Here is a 17497-nt window from a genome sequence, read left to right on the forward strand (position 1 = left end):
TCTCTGTTTGTTCTTTCGATGGCTGATTTACTCTTTTGGCTATGTAGCTGATTTAATCATCATTTGCTTGCTTGCTCAAGCACTTACTATCTCACTCACTCCTGGAAACATGAAAATCAGATTAGCACGACGTATTTAATAGAGAACGACAATTAGAGAATTTTGAAATACGACTTAACTAGGTATGCTAAAAATTGTTAAAAGTCTCAAAATCTTTCTTCCAATAATCGAAAAAACACTATAAGTCCCAAGTTCAAAGATCATTCTAGCTAAGACTCGTAGTAGAGTGACGAGGGGTACCACGTTTTACCGCCAAAATGACGCTGGTTCACGCGCGAGTATTACTTAGGATATACGTGAGAAATCAGTGAGGAATTGATAGCTTTTTAAACTGAAAAGTCTTAACCGTATTTATGAAGAAAAAATTTACATGCTTGTTGGTGGACTACAAAGATTACCTCAGATCCTTGTCCTGTAGAAGTTGGTGGGGTACCTCGTCTGTAACTGCGTCGATTGAGATGTCTCCCACAGCCCCCAAAACCTTTGAAGTTTACTTCTGGAGAAGTGAACGACATTGGCAAAGTTTCTACGTAAATTACAATACTATGGAAATCCACGGCTTTGTCTTGCGGAGATATTGTAATAGCCGGTTGTACATGCAGGCTGAAATGTTCAGGATAGAGGTCCAAAGAACCTAACCAGTCATATATCGCCAGCATTCTCTCTTCGTCTGAAAAGAAGCGACTTACCCTCCCCTGAAAAGGGTGTTGCACGACAATGAGAACCTGTGCTGTGCTGTGCTGAACTGGAACTCTGGCTTCTCTTGCGCGACGAACTTCTTCTAATCTTACGTCTCGGCGATTTCATCCTCTAAAGCCTTTCTCTTCAAGAAATCAATTGCAAGAGATTCTTCATATTCCTTGTCTTGCTCGGCTTTTAGCCTCCTCTCATCATCAAGTCGGGAAGTAAACCAACAGGACGAATCCCTGTCTTGTGCTGTGGAGGCAGCAATGGAAGAAGCTGTGGATGCTGAAGAGACAGCTGGGGGAGAACCGCTGGACGCTGCAGAGGCAGCTGTGGAAGAAGAAGTGGAAGCTGCAGAGGAATGTGGAGAAGAAGCTGCGGAGGCTGCGATGGAAAAATGTGTGGAAGCGGCACTATCTGAATGGGCACTCTTACTCGCAGGTTGCAGACTTTGGCGCCATTGTTTTCCTTTGTCCACCAGGTCTTCTCTATCAGATGCGCTGAAAGGACTTGTCATAAGCTCTCCATTGTCAGAATCGTCATCCTCAAGTGGTCTACAGGCCATATATAAATGAACTTTTGACAGCTTGTAAAACTCAAAATACCTCTGCATAGTGAAAGGCAATGCTGCACCATTCCTCTCCTTGAGGGTGTTTATGACTTCTCCTTGAAAATTTACGAGCTCAAAACTCATGTCTGACTCTGCTCCAAGAGGACAGACACCATTTTGGAAAAACAATACTTTTCCTTCCTTAATCACTTCCTCTTTGGTCATAGACAAAGGTACATCTATTAAGCGAGTGCCACCTCCTTTTGAGTAGCGTACACTGACATACTTATTTCTCTTCTTGCTATACTGCATTAGTCCCAAAGATATTCGTCTGGTTTTGCTCATTTTTTTTCCTGCAGTTGATTTGTCATCGACCCTTGAAAACTTCTTGCCTCGGCTTTCTTTTTCTTTGACAATTTCTTGGAGAAGTTGTCTCTTCCTGGTCTCCCGCTCCGGATCATCAACAGTTGATTTCTTCTTTGTCTGGCACATGGCTTTTAAGGTATAGAGATCGCCCTTTCTTATTAAACCCATGTCAATAAGAACTTTTTCAGGTGTGTGTTCTACTGCCACAAAGTCCATCTATAGATGAAGCACGAATGCAGAATATTAATTTTAGCTTAGTAATTAGCACCACGTATAATTTATGAGTCTCTGACAAAGGGAATTTACACCTACAGTTACCATATCGGTGGCATTTAACTTGTCGGTGATGAAGGCAAACTCCATTCTTAGCTTAAACCAGACTTTTCTTTAGCTCCCCTTAATAACTAGAGCTAGCAAACAAAGAAAATCCTGAGTGGCTATAATAGCCACCAAAAACAACACTATCACTGCCTTTAATAACAAATGGCAACCCCTCATCTCAAAAAAATTTATTTCTGGCACAGTCTGACACGGTCGCACTTCTATCACACCATCCCGTATTACTATTATTGTTGTTTCTACCCATTTACAATCTATTTCCCGCCTAGACTCCATTTAGTGTATTTTTTTTCGTGATGGACAAAATGTAAGTTATTTAGTATTGTAAGTATGGTAAGTATTGTTAACGATGTAGATATAGTTATTGTGTTTAATATTGTGAGTATTGTAAGAAATGTTAGTAGCGTTCAGTATTGTCAATGTACTGTCATGTAAGGCAAATAAAAATTGTTATCATTCTAAAAAAAAAAAAAAAAGAAAGAAAATCCTGAGTGAAACTAGGTGGAAGTCTGGTTTACACCGAGAGAGGGATTTACATACAAAACTAATGACTCGTTCAGCGTTTAATATCTATTTTATTTCAACTGACGTTGCATTTGCAACATCAATGCGTTAATTTGTGTAGGGAAATAAAATTATGAAATTGTTTACAAACCATGACTGGTCATTGCTTACGATTTACCAGAGTACAGACATACAGCTAACGTCACAAGAAAACGTTTTTCTTTGTATTGTCCAACATGGGGAACAGTGTTAAACATTTGTGAGATTACTTTTTTCAAACTGAGCAAGTGAAGACGTCGAAAAATGATTAGCAGGAGTCGCAAGTTTAAAAAAATAAGCAAATGGGATTAATACCTTAACAGAACTAGACTGCAAACAGTCTCTTATTTTTCTTTTGACGAGTTATAAGTGGTGATCGCAAGTTATAAGTGTCGATCGCGAGTTAGAAGTGTCCACGGTGAGATATAACTGGCGATCGCGAGTTGTAAGAGGCAATAGCGAGTTAAAAGTGGCGATCGCGAGTTATAAGTAGCGATAGCGAGTTATAAGTAGCGATCGCGAGTTGTAAGAGGCGATCACGAGTTATAAGTGGCGATCGCGAGTTGATCGCGAGTTACAAGTGGCAATCGCGAGTTGTATATAAATCGCAATTACGGGTTATAAGTGGCGATCGCGAGTTATAAATGGCGATCGCGAGTTGTAAGAGGCGATCGCGAGTTATAAGTAGCGATCGCGAGTTATAAGTGGCGATCGCGAGTTGTAAGAGGCGATCGCGAGTTATAAGTAACGATCGCGAGTTGTAAGAGGCGATCGCAAGTTATAAGTAGCGATCGAGAGTTATAACTTACCATTGCGAGTTTTAAGTCGAAAACGAGAGATATAAATTTGTATTGCTTTTTGTTAACTTTGATCGAGAGTAAGTCAAATCGCAAATTATTAAGCAAAAATGAAAATGTCGAGATGTCCCTTATGGGCCACCGTAGAAAACCCTCAGGCGTTTCTCCATCGTATTTTCTCCTTTCATTTTGCGCGAAATCCCTGCTTCAAAACCAATTTTTCGGTAAAATAGAGAGTGGTTTTGTAGCTCCAAACCAGTCAAAGTAGCGTAATTTCTTTAGCCGTAAATGTCAGTTCGCTTATGGTTAAGGCACAGAGACAGCCAGGCGTCTTTTACTGACAAATGACTAGTAGTAATCAAATATTATAGAGTGCGTTCGACACCTTAAATTGAACAAATTTGGCAAAATCGTGCACCCTTTCATGTTCGTTTCAATTTGAATATTTGTTGTTATTTTTTGTTTTTTTCTGTATATTACCCAAAACTAGCATCTTAAAGCAGAATATTTGAATTTTTCGTTTCAAATTAATAACTGCGTGATCGGAAAAACGTTTCGTCCAATTTCTGTGGAATTGTTGAACAAATGGAAGGAATTGTAACAAAACAGTAGGAATTACTTTCCTTTGTCCCACTACAGCCCCAAGTTGCGGGATTGTACGGCCTGCTGCGTGAAACTTTTTTACGTAGCTCTTTCGTCCTTTTATATCTGTACGTAATGTGTAACTACCAAGGTGACATATTTGCAATAAACGAGGCTGAGTTTAAAATTTCAGCGGCTACGTTGTTGAACTTAGAAATATTAGAACGTATTTTCAGCCCGCCTGCTGCGTGACACTGTCGAACTTTAAAATACACAATATTTTCGGTAAAACGCTTTCAATCTTTGAGAAAAACGAAACTTACAGGCCATCACACTATTTTGGTCTTCTACTGGAAAGGTATTTCACCAAAATGCCGCGAAACTTACGCGACTATAAAGCCGTAAAATGTCGAACTGAATCGAGCTAATTTACATGCAGTTTTGAAAGACATCTCAGGGCCAAGTTTGTTCAAAGAGCGGATAACTCTATCCAGTGGATAAATCGCCATACAGCGGACAAAATGTACTCCAACCAATAGATTTTATCCGCTGGATAGCGAATTATCCCCTGTATAAAATAATCCGCTCTTTGAACAACCGGGGCCTGATGTTAGTTTCTGATGCGTGTATATTTCAGATCACGTTTTTGTATTTCGATTTTATACTAACGTACTAGAAATACGTGACTCGCGAAACCTCGCGAAACTAGGGCTGGGTGGAAAGCCCTCTTTACTCGTATTGTAGCATCAAATGAGGAGATTCATTTTTCTGAACATAACAACTATTTTGATGAGCATGGTCTTTTCGTAGTTCCACAGGCTAGTTTACATGGCCGTCGATAAAACCAGGAACATGGAACATTCCGGAACATCCCGGAACACGAAAAAAAATGATAATGAAAAAAAAAATTGAGGTAAAAACAATGAAATAAAATTAAAATGAAGGAAAAAATGAAAAAAAAAAGTGTCTGTGTTTTTTTATATAAAATGAAATCACATTGTATCCGAAAGAAATTCATATAAGAAGAAGTACGGAGTAGGTGGGACGGTAGGATAAGTGGGGTGTTGTAACTGATCACACTGAATGGAGGCGCAAGTACTTTTCTCCATTTGAAGCACGTGTTTATCGTACGCTGCGCCAGAAATGGATCATTTCCAGCTCGGCTGGAATACGCGAATGAGCACGAAACACCCTCAGGCGTTTCTCCATCGTATTTTCTCGTATTTTTTCGAAGTCCTACGCACATGTTTGACATGCATATCGGTCTTTGAACCAATTTAGCTTCTTATATGTTACTAGCGGGTTAACATGATCATTTGGAGAATTTGGATGGTATGCAATCGACAAGAAGGTCGTGCCTGAAACAGGTTAGGAAAAATCACATATTTTGGTGTGAAATTAGGCAAGAGTTTCAAGAAGCGCGCTAGCCCCGGTGGCAAGATGTGGGTGTAGCCATAATTATTTGTCAGTAAAAGACTCTGTGTCTTAACCATAAGCGAACTGTCATTTACGGCTAAAGAAAATACGCTACTTTGGCTGGTTTGGAGCTTTAAAACCCCTTCCATTTACCGAATAATTGGTTTTGAAACAGGGATTTTTGCGCAAAACGAAAGGAGAAAATACGATGGAGAAACGCCTGAGGGTGTTTCGTGCTCATTCGCGTATTCCAGCCGAGCTGGAAATGATCCATTTCTGGCACAGCGTACGATAAACACGTGCTTCAAATGGAGAAAAGTACTTGCGCCTCCATTCAGTGTGATCACTTACAACACCCCATTTATCCTACCGTCCCACCTACTCCGTACTTCTTCTTATATGAATTTCTTTCGGATACAATGTGATTTCATTTTATATAAAAAAATACAGATACTTTTTTTCATTTTTTCCTTCATTTTAATTTTATTTCATTGTTTTTACCTCAATTTTTTTTATTATTATCTTTTTTTTTCGTGTTTCGGGTTATGTAATTTCATTTTATATAAATATACACACAATTTCATCTCTCCCTTTATTCTAGTTCATTTTTTTTTTGTATCTTAATTTTTTATTATCATCTTTTTCGTGTTCCGGGATGTTCCGGGATGTTCCGGGATATTCCGGGATGTTCCGGAATGTTCCATGTTCCGGGTTTTATCGACGGCCAGTTTACATGCGGTTGAAATCTATTTCTGACACGACGAAATGTACAAAGGGCGTGCAGCGCTGTAGTGTTCGATGAATTTATTTCCCACGGAAAATTATTTTACCGTGGCCACAAAACGTGTAATTTCTTCAATGCAATCTTTCACAAAAAAGATTCCTGGATGAAAGGTAAAAGATTCTGCGGAGATCTTTCCATCCAGTGAATATTGATGAACATTGCAGTTTAAATGTGATTCGCCACTGAACGCAAAACTTTCCCGCTGTATGCAAATTTTGCTCCAACAAACTTCGAACCTGTTGCTGCCTAGCAACCTTCCCTTTGTCTGGTGTCATTCATACTTTGTTTTTCACTGTTGCCAGGCAACATTTCGTCTCAAGATCCATCGACGACAAGTCCCATAAAATCTCAACTAGGAGGCGTTCTTCCCACGTCGAACGAACGCAATAATAATGGGTACACCTACATCTTACCACCGGCGCGCTTCTTGAAACTCTTGCCTAATTTCAGACCAAAATATGTGATTTTTCCTAACCTATTTCTGACACGACATTCTTGTTAGGCCTTCCAACTCCATTTTACTCGTGAAAATTATATCCAATTCCAGACCAGCCTCATCCTATTCAGCAAAAAGTGGTCAAAATCTATGCACTACTTCACACTAAAAAGGCTTCCGCGGTCAAAAGCGAAAATTAAACAAGACTTATCCTTGTTAATCACAAATTTATAGAAGACGTTGTTTTTAAGTGCGTCATGCATGGACCGTTTAAATATCTTCTTTTCAATTCACCATGAAGGTCGGTTTTCATTACGAAGGTATTACGTACTAGGAATTAATTTAAATGCAGACCATTACCTGTATTATTAGTTAAAATGTGTTGTTAATTAGTTGTCAACACTTAACTATTATGATGTGATTTCATTTATACGAGGAGTCTCGTTATTGGAACATATCGTTCTGTGAGTTCTCTCCTGTCAGAGGTTTCTTCATTTTGTTTTTTTCTCCTCTGGCGAAGTTTTTAAATAAATAAAAAAAATAAAAATGTTAAGGCGCTGACCCGGAGATGTTAAGCTTTAAGGATTGTTAAACGCTTTAAAACATCTCTTCTAATGAAGACCTTACCTAATAATATATATTGCGAAATTTCGCTCTGTGTGCAAACGTCGTCTTTAAGTCAACATTTAATTTCAATCATTTAAGTTTAAGTGGGTGGCTCCCTAAGTTCTTCATAACCCAAATTGCGCCTTCATCCAGTGTGGTCAGTTAAAACACCCCATTTATCCTACCGCCCCACCTACTCCGTACTTCTTCTTGTATGAATTTCTTTCGCATACAATGTAATTTCATTTTATATAAATATACACACACTTTTTTTTTCATTTTTTCCTTTATTTTTATTTTATTTCATTTTTTATCTTAATTTTTTATGATTTTTTTTTTTCGTGTTCCGGGATATTCCGAAAAGTTCCGGAATGTCCCGGAATGTTCCGGGATGTTCCGGGATGTTCCGGGTTTTGTCGACGGCCGAATTCAACGAGTTACTGAGCCGATTAATTGATAAACCTAGTCACAAAACAAAAGCTATTTTAAAGAGGACCTGAATATTTGATTCCTTCGGTTTCGATTTAAACAGAGAATGCCTTGTTTCTCTCGGATAAACTCAGTTTCTAGGTAAAATATATGAGTTAATTTGATCAAAAACATATTCAGTACTTAACAATCTTTCTAACATGACAGCTGGCCCCTGAAATGCTTTTATCAGTTTGAATCGAACGAATGAATAAATGAATAGCGCTGTTGGTATACAGTTCATAACTTTTTGAATTGCTGGCAAACTGGCGGTTGCTTACAATTAGATTTTTCTTTCAGTGGATCGTTTGTCAAGCGTAACAAAAAAATAAACAAACAATAATTAGATCATTTACTTTATTTGTCTTTCTCTTTAAGAGGACTACAAATAAGTCTAAAATCGTACAATAATAACTATTACTATGCGCAGTAATTCAACACAAAGAACAAAACCCTTTCACTAAAATCAGTTCTTTATGAATTAGACCCGTAGCAAGACACAAACAATTGAGGGGCCGAGCGAACGATCCAAGTCCCAGCACACCTCCTTCCTCACCCCCCCACCCCCCCCCATACAAATGCTATAACTCATTGTAAAGGCTGCACACGGGCAAGTTTTCCCTGACAAGTTTCACCTTCACCTTTTGACAATTTAACTTGTCAACGTCTTAAAGCTGAACAAGCCCCTCTGCCCCTCCCCTTGCTACGGGCCTGTTATCACCTTACTACAAAATACAATCAGAACGATATAAAGCGTTACAAAAGTATGTTTGTTATCGAAGAGTGTTATTTTTGTTCTTTTTCCTCTTCCATCTCGGGGACTGGAACACAGTTGTAGGCTCCTTCTCTGTGATTCATCTTTGCGCATGTCAGCCCTTCTGAACACGGGCAGGAATAGTCGAGGCCAGGCTGGAAACCAAAATATTACCACTGATTAACAAGTTATTTCTGAATGAATGAATGAATGAATGAATGAAGGAAGGAAGGAAGGAAGGAAGGAAGGAAGGAAGGAAGGAAGGAAGGAAGGAAGGAAGGAGCCTGTAAAAACGAATTCCTCCTATTTTTTCGCTTCCCCTCCCTCGCTATGCTAACACCCACTCCCGCTCCCCTCGGTAGTTTAGACACTCTCCCCAGATCGCGCTCGCTTTTACAAACCAAGATGACGGCAGTTCCATCGAAGCCTACCAGTCTCGAGAATCCCACGGAAAAATAGGGGACGGTGAACAGTCTACTGGAATCGTTAAAATAATGGTTGAGTTTTGTTACCAATAACACAAAACCACAAAACCAGTATTAATTATGTTTGACTGCGGATGGCTAGGATGGAAATGGATTGCAACTTGAAAAAATTGGCCATGTTTTTCAAGTTCTTCCAGTGTATTTAAGAGAGGTCAATAAAAAATTATGGTTTGTTCTTCCTACGAGAAAAACCTTGATGTTTTCTTCCCGGTGTTGTAAGAGCAAATTTCATGTCGCAAAACAGGTTCTTTGTCAAACATTTGAGCAGTTCTGACCAAAATACAGCAAAATCGCCGTGACGGTGCCCCTTTAACACGACATAGAAACGAAATGATAGTAAACCACGCAACTATTTAATTAGCCCAGAGCATACTGGCTGGTAAACCTCAGGGATCATCAAACGTTCAACACCAATCCCCCCTCCCCCACGTAAACATAGCATGGCACCTATCCCCGAATATTTACCATTAACCAAAATAAGGAAAACAAAGAGACAACCTTGTTTCCAGGCTTTGTAAATTGGGAGGGGCGGGAAAAGACCCTGGCATCGGCGGATCACGTGCCCAACAAACAGGAAATGACAGTGTCCCATGTGATAACTTTAGTACGCACCGCAACAAAACCCGAACACTGAACTGCGAGCATGTATCCTTTTCAGGGTTGACTGCCACATACACGACATTATTAAGTTAATTTTTTTTTTTAATTTACTGGCGTCACTAACCCGGACAAAATTGAACATGATAATGTAATTTGGGGGGAATTCCAACAACCAATAAGAATAGAGGATTACCCAGCGGGTTGTATAAATTAGCCGTCTCCGAATTATGTATGTTGGGTAAGTGGCCAGCCAATGCCAAATAGAAAGAAAAAAAAGAAAGAAAGAAAGAAAGAAGGAAGGAAGGAAGGAAGGAAGGAAGGAAGGAAGGAAGGAAGGAAGGAAGGAAGGAAGGAAGGAAGGAAGGAAGGAAGGAAGGAAGGAAGGGAGGAGCCTGTAAAAACGAATTCCTCCTGGAACAAAATAATCATTTTCATAATTGTCTACTAATGGTCCGAAAATGGCTTTATTGTAGCAGCTATTAGTTTCATTAAACTCCTTTTTATAGATGATGGAGTTTTTGGCTGAAAAGGATATGCATAGCTATAGCACGTTTCACGGTTGGCATTGTAAGAAAGTTGTCTTACATAAAAGTTTTAAAACACTTACAAACAGTGCAGGTGAACAAACATCGTAAAGTTCGGGCTTTTGTGCACATATTCGGTCACTTGGTTGGTCACGTGAAATGACACAGCATTCACCGAAACTGCAGTCACTGGAGAATGTGCATGGTTTCGTGGCTTCTGTACTCTGAAAAAGATCAACAATGGCACTCGTTTGGTCAAAGCTACACAAAATGTTTGACAAAGCACCTTTACTCTTCTAATATGAAATTGCCCTTAGACAAAGAAAACACCAAGTGATTTGTTGAAGGATAAGCAAAACAAAATAAATCTCAAGCGATTTTGCAAATACACATGCATAGGAAGAACTTGCAAAAAGTGGGCAATGTTTTCAAGTTGCAATCTGTTTTCATCCTGGCTTTCTTTAGCCAAAGATAATGAGACGATACTCTGCACCATTTTTTAAAAGAACTTGACATGTATAGCATTTTATCAATTCGGTTGATAAAAAAATAATATTGTCTTGGCAAAAAATAGATAGCATTGCCCTTTCAATTTGAATAATTTGACCTGATTTTTAAATAGTGTAGAATTCCTTCGTTCCTGTATATTTGATCTAATCTTCCAATTTCAATGATGTTCGTGGTTTTTTGAAATTTACCGCGGTAAGACCACACTTTTTTAACAAGAGCTTTTGAATGCACTCACAAGCACTGATTACTGTAAGAAATATTAATGCTCTTCCATTGTTGTATTAAACAAATGAGGTAACATTACACATTAGAGTACGATACAACTAGATTAGATAGAAAACTACAAGTTCCAAGAAAAGAAGTCTCTCAGGGAACCACATAGATACTAGCAGCTGAAGCCAAATCCACAGCCAATTCCATAATTCTACACCCACACTGACAAATATTCACAAAATGCTCTTGGCAAAGCTGTATGGGCCTGCAGACCTTATGCAAAAATGGCTGACATTTTAACATCGTTTCGTCTGTATTTATACTAGCCCTACTAACCTCGTTCAATGTAAAATATTCTTTTGATTTTTAACTCAAGAACGAGATTAGTTGGGCTAATTTGAATGCAAACGAAAGAGTAATATTAAAATGTCAGCCGTTTTTGCATAGGGTCTATCATTGAGCGAATCTCATAATTTTTGATAATTTTGATTTCTTCAGCCTGTTGCTAAACCATAGAAATAGATTGATTGAGAGGAAACAGTGTCAAAGAGAACACCACGCACCCACGTAACACAGGAGAAAGAAACAACTCAACTCTATTATATATTCAAAGCGTAACATTATCAAGAAAACTATGTTCCTATACAAAGCCAATACTTCAAAGAATGTTTAAGCCAATCTTAAAAGAGAAACCCCAGACACACGGTAAGTTAAAGTAGAATTAGCTTAGTTCCAGTAACTTCGAACCAATAGGTTTGAAAAGATATATCGACCCGGGCGTTAGATTCACATTGCCACCTGAAAGAGGAAATATTCTTCTTCTCTTAACCGAAACGTAGCTATTCACAGCTGAAAACATAGAAGCAAAAATGAATTTCCTGGGTACACGGATACAGAAAACACCCATCTATGCACACGCCCTTCCAACCTAAAGAACTTTCATGCGTTGCTGTTTGGTTTTTGTTTTAGTTTTTTGTTGTTGTTGTTGTTGTTTTTCGTCTTTCTCCTGGGATCAAGGGAGTCTTTCAGCCTTAGACAAGAAGATCCGTTATAAAAAGGCAAGCTCCTCCTTCACTTCACATCCTTGTGGGTGTGAATGCAAATTTAGACGTCGTTCAGCCAAACGTCGTTGAAAAATGTGTCCCTGAAATCTAATATTATCATGATGGTAATTTAAGACATAAGTTTCTGATTTGCTTATCGGGGTTTTATATTATACCTTAGCCAATTCTGTCAGTTATGGTAGTACAAAAGATGCAAATTAGTAAAATCGAATCGAATGTGTTAGAGTTATGCCCAAAAAACGGGGACTTTTAACACGCAAAATTGAGCGGAGATATGGCTTCCCCACCAATAACTTCTCTCTGACGAAAATTGTCACTTTGCTCAAACATTAATTTCAAAGTTTCTCAACAGGAAGGGAGAAGACCGAAAGGCTGAATAAAGAAGAAGAAAGACGTATTTATGTAACATGAAATAGAATGAAATAAAAGACGAGTCCCTAAGGAACGATCCCAAACGAAAGCTTCTTAAAAAAGAACAAGTCAGCAGTTCGATTTACAAACAACATTTTAGGTAGTTTGGCGGCAAGTCAACTTCACTTTGCGCAAAAAAACGTACTTTTGGGCATAAACAAGTTAAGGGTTTTTGGTAGAATAAGGATTCAAGACAAAGCGATAAGATTAAAAAACTTCAAAAATGACTGGGTGTGAAATATTGTCGAGGTTGTCCAGCGGTGCAGGCACATTTTACATGTAATGTGCACTAAATATTCCTTCATGTTTTAGGCCTCTAGGGAAAATTCAAGATGAAAAACGTATAGTCGAGTGAGCCTCGCGGATGGTGACTAAACACAAGCGCGATAAATCCAGCTTTTATACGTCACAAAAACGCCAGAAATGTAGGCCAGTAAACATCACAGAGACCATTAATATATTAAGGGAATAGCTAACTCATATTACTGTAAGGCACTCACAATCTAGAAATCTATCAGTATGAACAGAAAAGAACGCCTAAGTAAAAAATAAACTTAAATTTAAAAAATCACATAAAGCGAATGAATTCCCACGCTCATTATGACAAACAAAATTCTTTTGGCTAATTACCCTATTGAGATAGCGAGCTAATAAAGGTTAGTATCGATCGTTCGTATCTTTTCAGCTAAGGTAAAACCGCCTGGAAAATGTATCGCAATAACCCTGTGCTTTTCATTTCATGTGATTATATTTGAAATTTTAAAGAGCATCACCAGAGGAAACCTTACTTCTAAATATAAATCAAATCAATGGTTTGAATAAAATCTGGGGAGGTTTTACCTTAAAAGGGGAGCCAGTTATACACGAGGCGAGAAGCAGGACAGGCTGAATAAAACGCAACATTTTCATGGTCAGAGTTTGATTGAAGGGAAGTGCAGCTGGAGATGACCGTGCGCTCCAATTCCTGTTAGCGAATCAAGAGAGTGAAGGACGATGAACTCAATCTCCTGTTTTATTGATAGCTGGATCAAGCCAGAAATAAAAATAGGACACGATAATTATAGCGTAGACGTAACAACTCAGCCTCAATTGTAGCATCCTGTTATCTGTTTCTGTTCAAAAGTTTACCTGAGTACTGTTTTCTCGGCATTAAAAAAACTGTAATTCAACATTTCTTCGAATTTAAAGTGTATGTAAATCAATCCACTCTTTACTCTCTGTAAAAAGTTCAGAGTTTCACAACCTTTCTGAGCTGTTTTCCTGTTAGACCTGAGAGGTAGTTGCGATTTTCCTGCTACTTCTGAAACAAATTCATAAGTTAGATAAATAAAGGAAGAAAAATAACAGCAAGTCCACTAAAAAGCCACAACAAAAGTTGAAAACATCCGTAACCTTGTAAACGACGACATTACGTAAAGGAAATAAAGGATGTGAGACAAGTAAACAAATTTAAGATATGTTATGATTTTACAATCTTCGATAGCATTGAGTAGAAAACGAGGAAATGGTCATCCGTTTTAAACAAACAATACTACCACTACGTGACGGCGAAAGAGCAATTTCAATGCCAGTATTTTGGATGGTGAAAATATCCTTTGCCGGGAAAATAATTAATTTGCTCCACTGATCATAGGTAATTTGTATAGACGCAAAATGGGAGCTGAGGAAATATAAACCTAAATTCGTTTGTGACTTAATGTGAAAACACTGCCTACGCACATCAGTGGTAGTCTAGGACATATTCCTGTAGCGATTCTAATAAGAGAGTATTACAATTAATTATGAAAATAGGCGAAAAAAATCGATTGTTTCGAAGTCATCATGACTTCATTTTCAAGGTTGTAAGAATGACAGTTGTGAAGTTCGAAAACTGTCACTTATGTCCAGAAATGCACCTAACCCTGAATTTGATACTTTATATAAGACAGACCTTTTTCTTATGACTTCATGTTTGACAGAATTATTTGTGGTTTAGTAAGAATTAAGGTTTTGGGGAAACCTTATGATGTCTACCAATCATACAGTTCACGTATCTCATTAGCGTGCATTTCTGTACATATATCAGGGTATTTAGCATTTTTAAGCCTTCTGGAACCTTATTTTAAGTCCTTTATGAAGCTATCAAGTGATCTATTATCTAGATGTGCAATCACGTAAGATAACACCTAAACTTAATCAACTGAAAATCAGCTCACGGATTTCACTGCACATTCAGTGAAGCAAAAACAAACTTTCACTGAACCAAGATGATCTCGTGTCCCTTTCTTTTTTCTTCAGGTAAATATCGAGAGTTTTTCGAACGTTTTAGTGCACGTTTATGAAAAGTTTGCATTGTTTGTGGACTTAACTTTCGATACCGAGTGAACGGGCAACGGGTAATCCCAAGCGGCAGGATAGGTCTTCCCCGCTCAGGTAGCCAATCACAACGAAGGACTTGACTTATCTTTTTTAAGACTTGCCTGTTCATGGTAAAATGTGTTACGAGCTATCAAAACCCATGAACTGTAACATAATGATCTTTCCACAACTTTTCAAATAGTTTGCGCAATAGAATTTCCATAATTGCAATGATAGCTTTGTATCAACTCGCAAAGTCTTTGGAACCGTGATGAACTACACGAATTCAGTGGAGATGTAGAATATTAGGGGCTGGCATAGCATAAAGGTAAACTAGGGTGTATTGTGTCGTGTCATAACCGAAGTAAAATTATTAAACAAACTCTACTCCTTTAAAGACTAATAACTGTCAATGAAACTTGTCCGTAGTGACATAATAGAGGAGGTTTTGACTGACCACTGAGCAGTGAAAACAATTTGCGTTATGCTGTTCTTGAAGAACTTGAAACGTCAACAGAAAATCACGCTTGAACAATTTTAAGTTAAGTAGTCTAAAACATTGTCGTGACACGCTATCCATCGAATGGGAAAAATGAAGCAATCCTGTTGCACTCCCGTCATTCTCCGTTAAGTTTTAGGGGAGGCATTCCTGATCTTTGATAAATGCAAAGAAAGGTGAATTGATTTCGAGGTTTTTCTTGTCGTGTTCTAGTGCGTCAAAATCATTGTAAAATTTCCCGTTGCCTTAACTTGAAATGGATATCCTAAAACAGCAGAATATCCATAAAGACTCACGCCAGTTTCTAAGCCCATCATCTGGTAATTTAGTGAAGTAAACAAGGCCAGTTTTGCGCTTGAAGGACTTCACGCGTCTTCGAGCACGGCCGTCGCCCCATTGCCACTTCACCAGCCATACAGAAACTGATTTTTCATGATGGAAGTGTTATTTTGATCAACATAATAACGGTGCCACGGATGATATCTTACCGGTGGTTGTACAGTGCTTTTTGCTTTTTGGTTGGTTTGTGTTTTGGGGGTGCATTTGGCATTTCAAATTTTAGGAAGGTCCTGGAAATGAGTTCCCAGATTTTAAGTGAAACATGTCGCAAACGACAAATCAACTTGATCACGAAACAGGTAGCGTCATCCGGATAACACAAGGGAAACAACAAAACCGAACTTTTACTTAAATATGAATCAAATGCTATTTTTCTTTAATAAGCCACAAATTGCATTTAAGATCGCTGATCGTGAAATCATCTCTAAACGAAGAAATTTGTGACTCATAAATTGTAAGGCTGGAATAACCTTCATACCTGGGCTTTTTGCGTGGAAAGTGAAATTCAATAATTGCCCCTCCATAAAAAAAAACGTTTAGTTGGATTCGCTTCAAAATATTTGTGATGTTGTTGCCTCCTAAACTATCTATAAAAGGACAAATTAATGACTTCAAAGTCGTTGAGAAGAGAGGCTGGTTTCCTGTTTATAAACTGCGCAGGTTTCAAACTTGCAACACATCAAAACATGTGTACACTGATTGTTTACTGATGGCGACAGACACAAAAACATAACCATTTTACATTGCGAAATTGTTTGTTTCCTTTATTTTGCCTAAAAGCGGTGAAGTAAATCGGCTATTGAGCCTGGAATCCTCAACGAACGAACAAATTTTTGACTCAAATTCACAGACAATGATCGGGGATGGTAAGATTCTGTCACGAAACCTCGTTTAATACATTTCAAACTTTACACAGGGAAAGACTCGGTACATATACCTTAACATAATACGAACTAAACCGAACTCACAGAGATGTTTCTCTCGAATAACGAAGATCTCTCTTGGGAATAGCGGAACAGTGGCGTTAAAAGTCCCAGCAAAATCTCGTGGCTCATGAATTAATCATAAACCACGAGGAAAAAGTCATTAAAAGTCGTTTCCTGATCTTATAGAAACACTTATGCCGAGTCCGGAAATATTCTACTCCTTCTGTAATTTAAATAGAATATATCCATCGATAGTACACGCAATAGGTATCGGAATGTTTTGCTATAATTTAAACCTCAGAAGCCAAAGCGAAACAAAAAATATAATTCCACTCCTGTTTCAATAAACACAGGAAGTAATGTCTGGTTTGTTCCCGAAAACAAAACACTTGAAGTATATCCTGGATAGCCATTAACGGAAATAGAACATCAGTGAAGATTACCAAGATTATCAAAATGTTAAGAGAAAGGCGTATTTTGGGTCTTGTTTCCATAACAGTAAGTTAGCCTCAGCTGGCTCTATGAAATCACAATTATTGAACGGAAACATGTTTTCCACTCGACCCCGTCATGACGACGCCACCGAATCATTTGTGGCCATGAAACTTTGCCACAACATTTTTTGTTCTTCCGATTTTCCCCGGACATGTCCTCTTAGTCTCCTGTCTTTAGAAATACCTTTTAACCTTGAAGATTGTTCAGAAGCTATGAGGCCAATATTAATTAGCCTTGTATAGTTTTATTAGTCATCTTTTCTAGAACACAGATCCTGGGCCATTAAAAGGCATGTCTTTATGGTCAAGTATCTTATCTCTATAAATTACTGTATTTTATAATTGCTCTACTAGACTCACAAGAAATGTTTTGTCTGCAGGATTTTTTGCGATGGGCGCTATAATTGTCTTAAGGACAGTGCTGCTGAATATCTTTTTCATACATTACAACAAGATATAAAATTTTGCCCTACGAATTACACTTTGAGTTGTCCTCCAAGGAAAAACCCAATGTTTCATATCGTGGGGACAAGACGATTCCTTTAAATTGATATCAATTTTCCTATTGTATCAGTTCTGTTTATAACACTTGTCAGTTTTATGTCGTGAGATCTGTATTTTTTGAGTATCAATAGCGCCACGAGTGTCATAATCATGACTTACACCTTTGTTGTCACTCTTCCCGATTCCGTAGAGTTTTGTCTGGGTTA

At 38.2% G+C, this 17497-nt stretch overlaps 1 protein-coding gene across 1 annotated transcript; it reads right to left on the minus strand.

Annotated features, from left to right (window-relative positions):
• Positions 1-7974: 7974 nt before the first annotated feature.
• Positions 7975-13190, minus strand: LOC146454614 (uncharacterized). Its single transcript, XM_085095177.1, has 3 exons — positions 13033-13190; positions 10078-10218; positions 7975-8540 (listed from the first exon to the last, which is right to left on the minus strand). The coding sequence occupies exons 1-3, from the start codon at positions 13099-13101 to the stop codon at positions 8418-8420; spliced, it is 333 nt and encodes a 110-aa protein (XP_084951303.1). The 5' UTR covers positions 13102-13190; the 3' UTR covers positions 7975-8417.
• Positions 13191-17497: the final 4307 nt, after the last annotated feature.

This window comes from Pavona decussata, unplaced genomic scaffold, assembly GCF_977016875.1.
Source record: "Pavona decussata unplaced genomic scaffold, jaPavDecu1.1 SCAFFOLD_300, whole genome shotgun sequence".
Classification (NCBI taxonomy): Eukaryota; Metazoa; Cnidaria; class Anthozoa; order Scleractinia; family Agariciidae; genus Pavona; species Pavona decussata.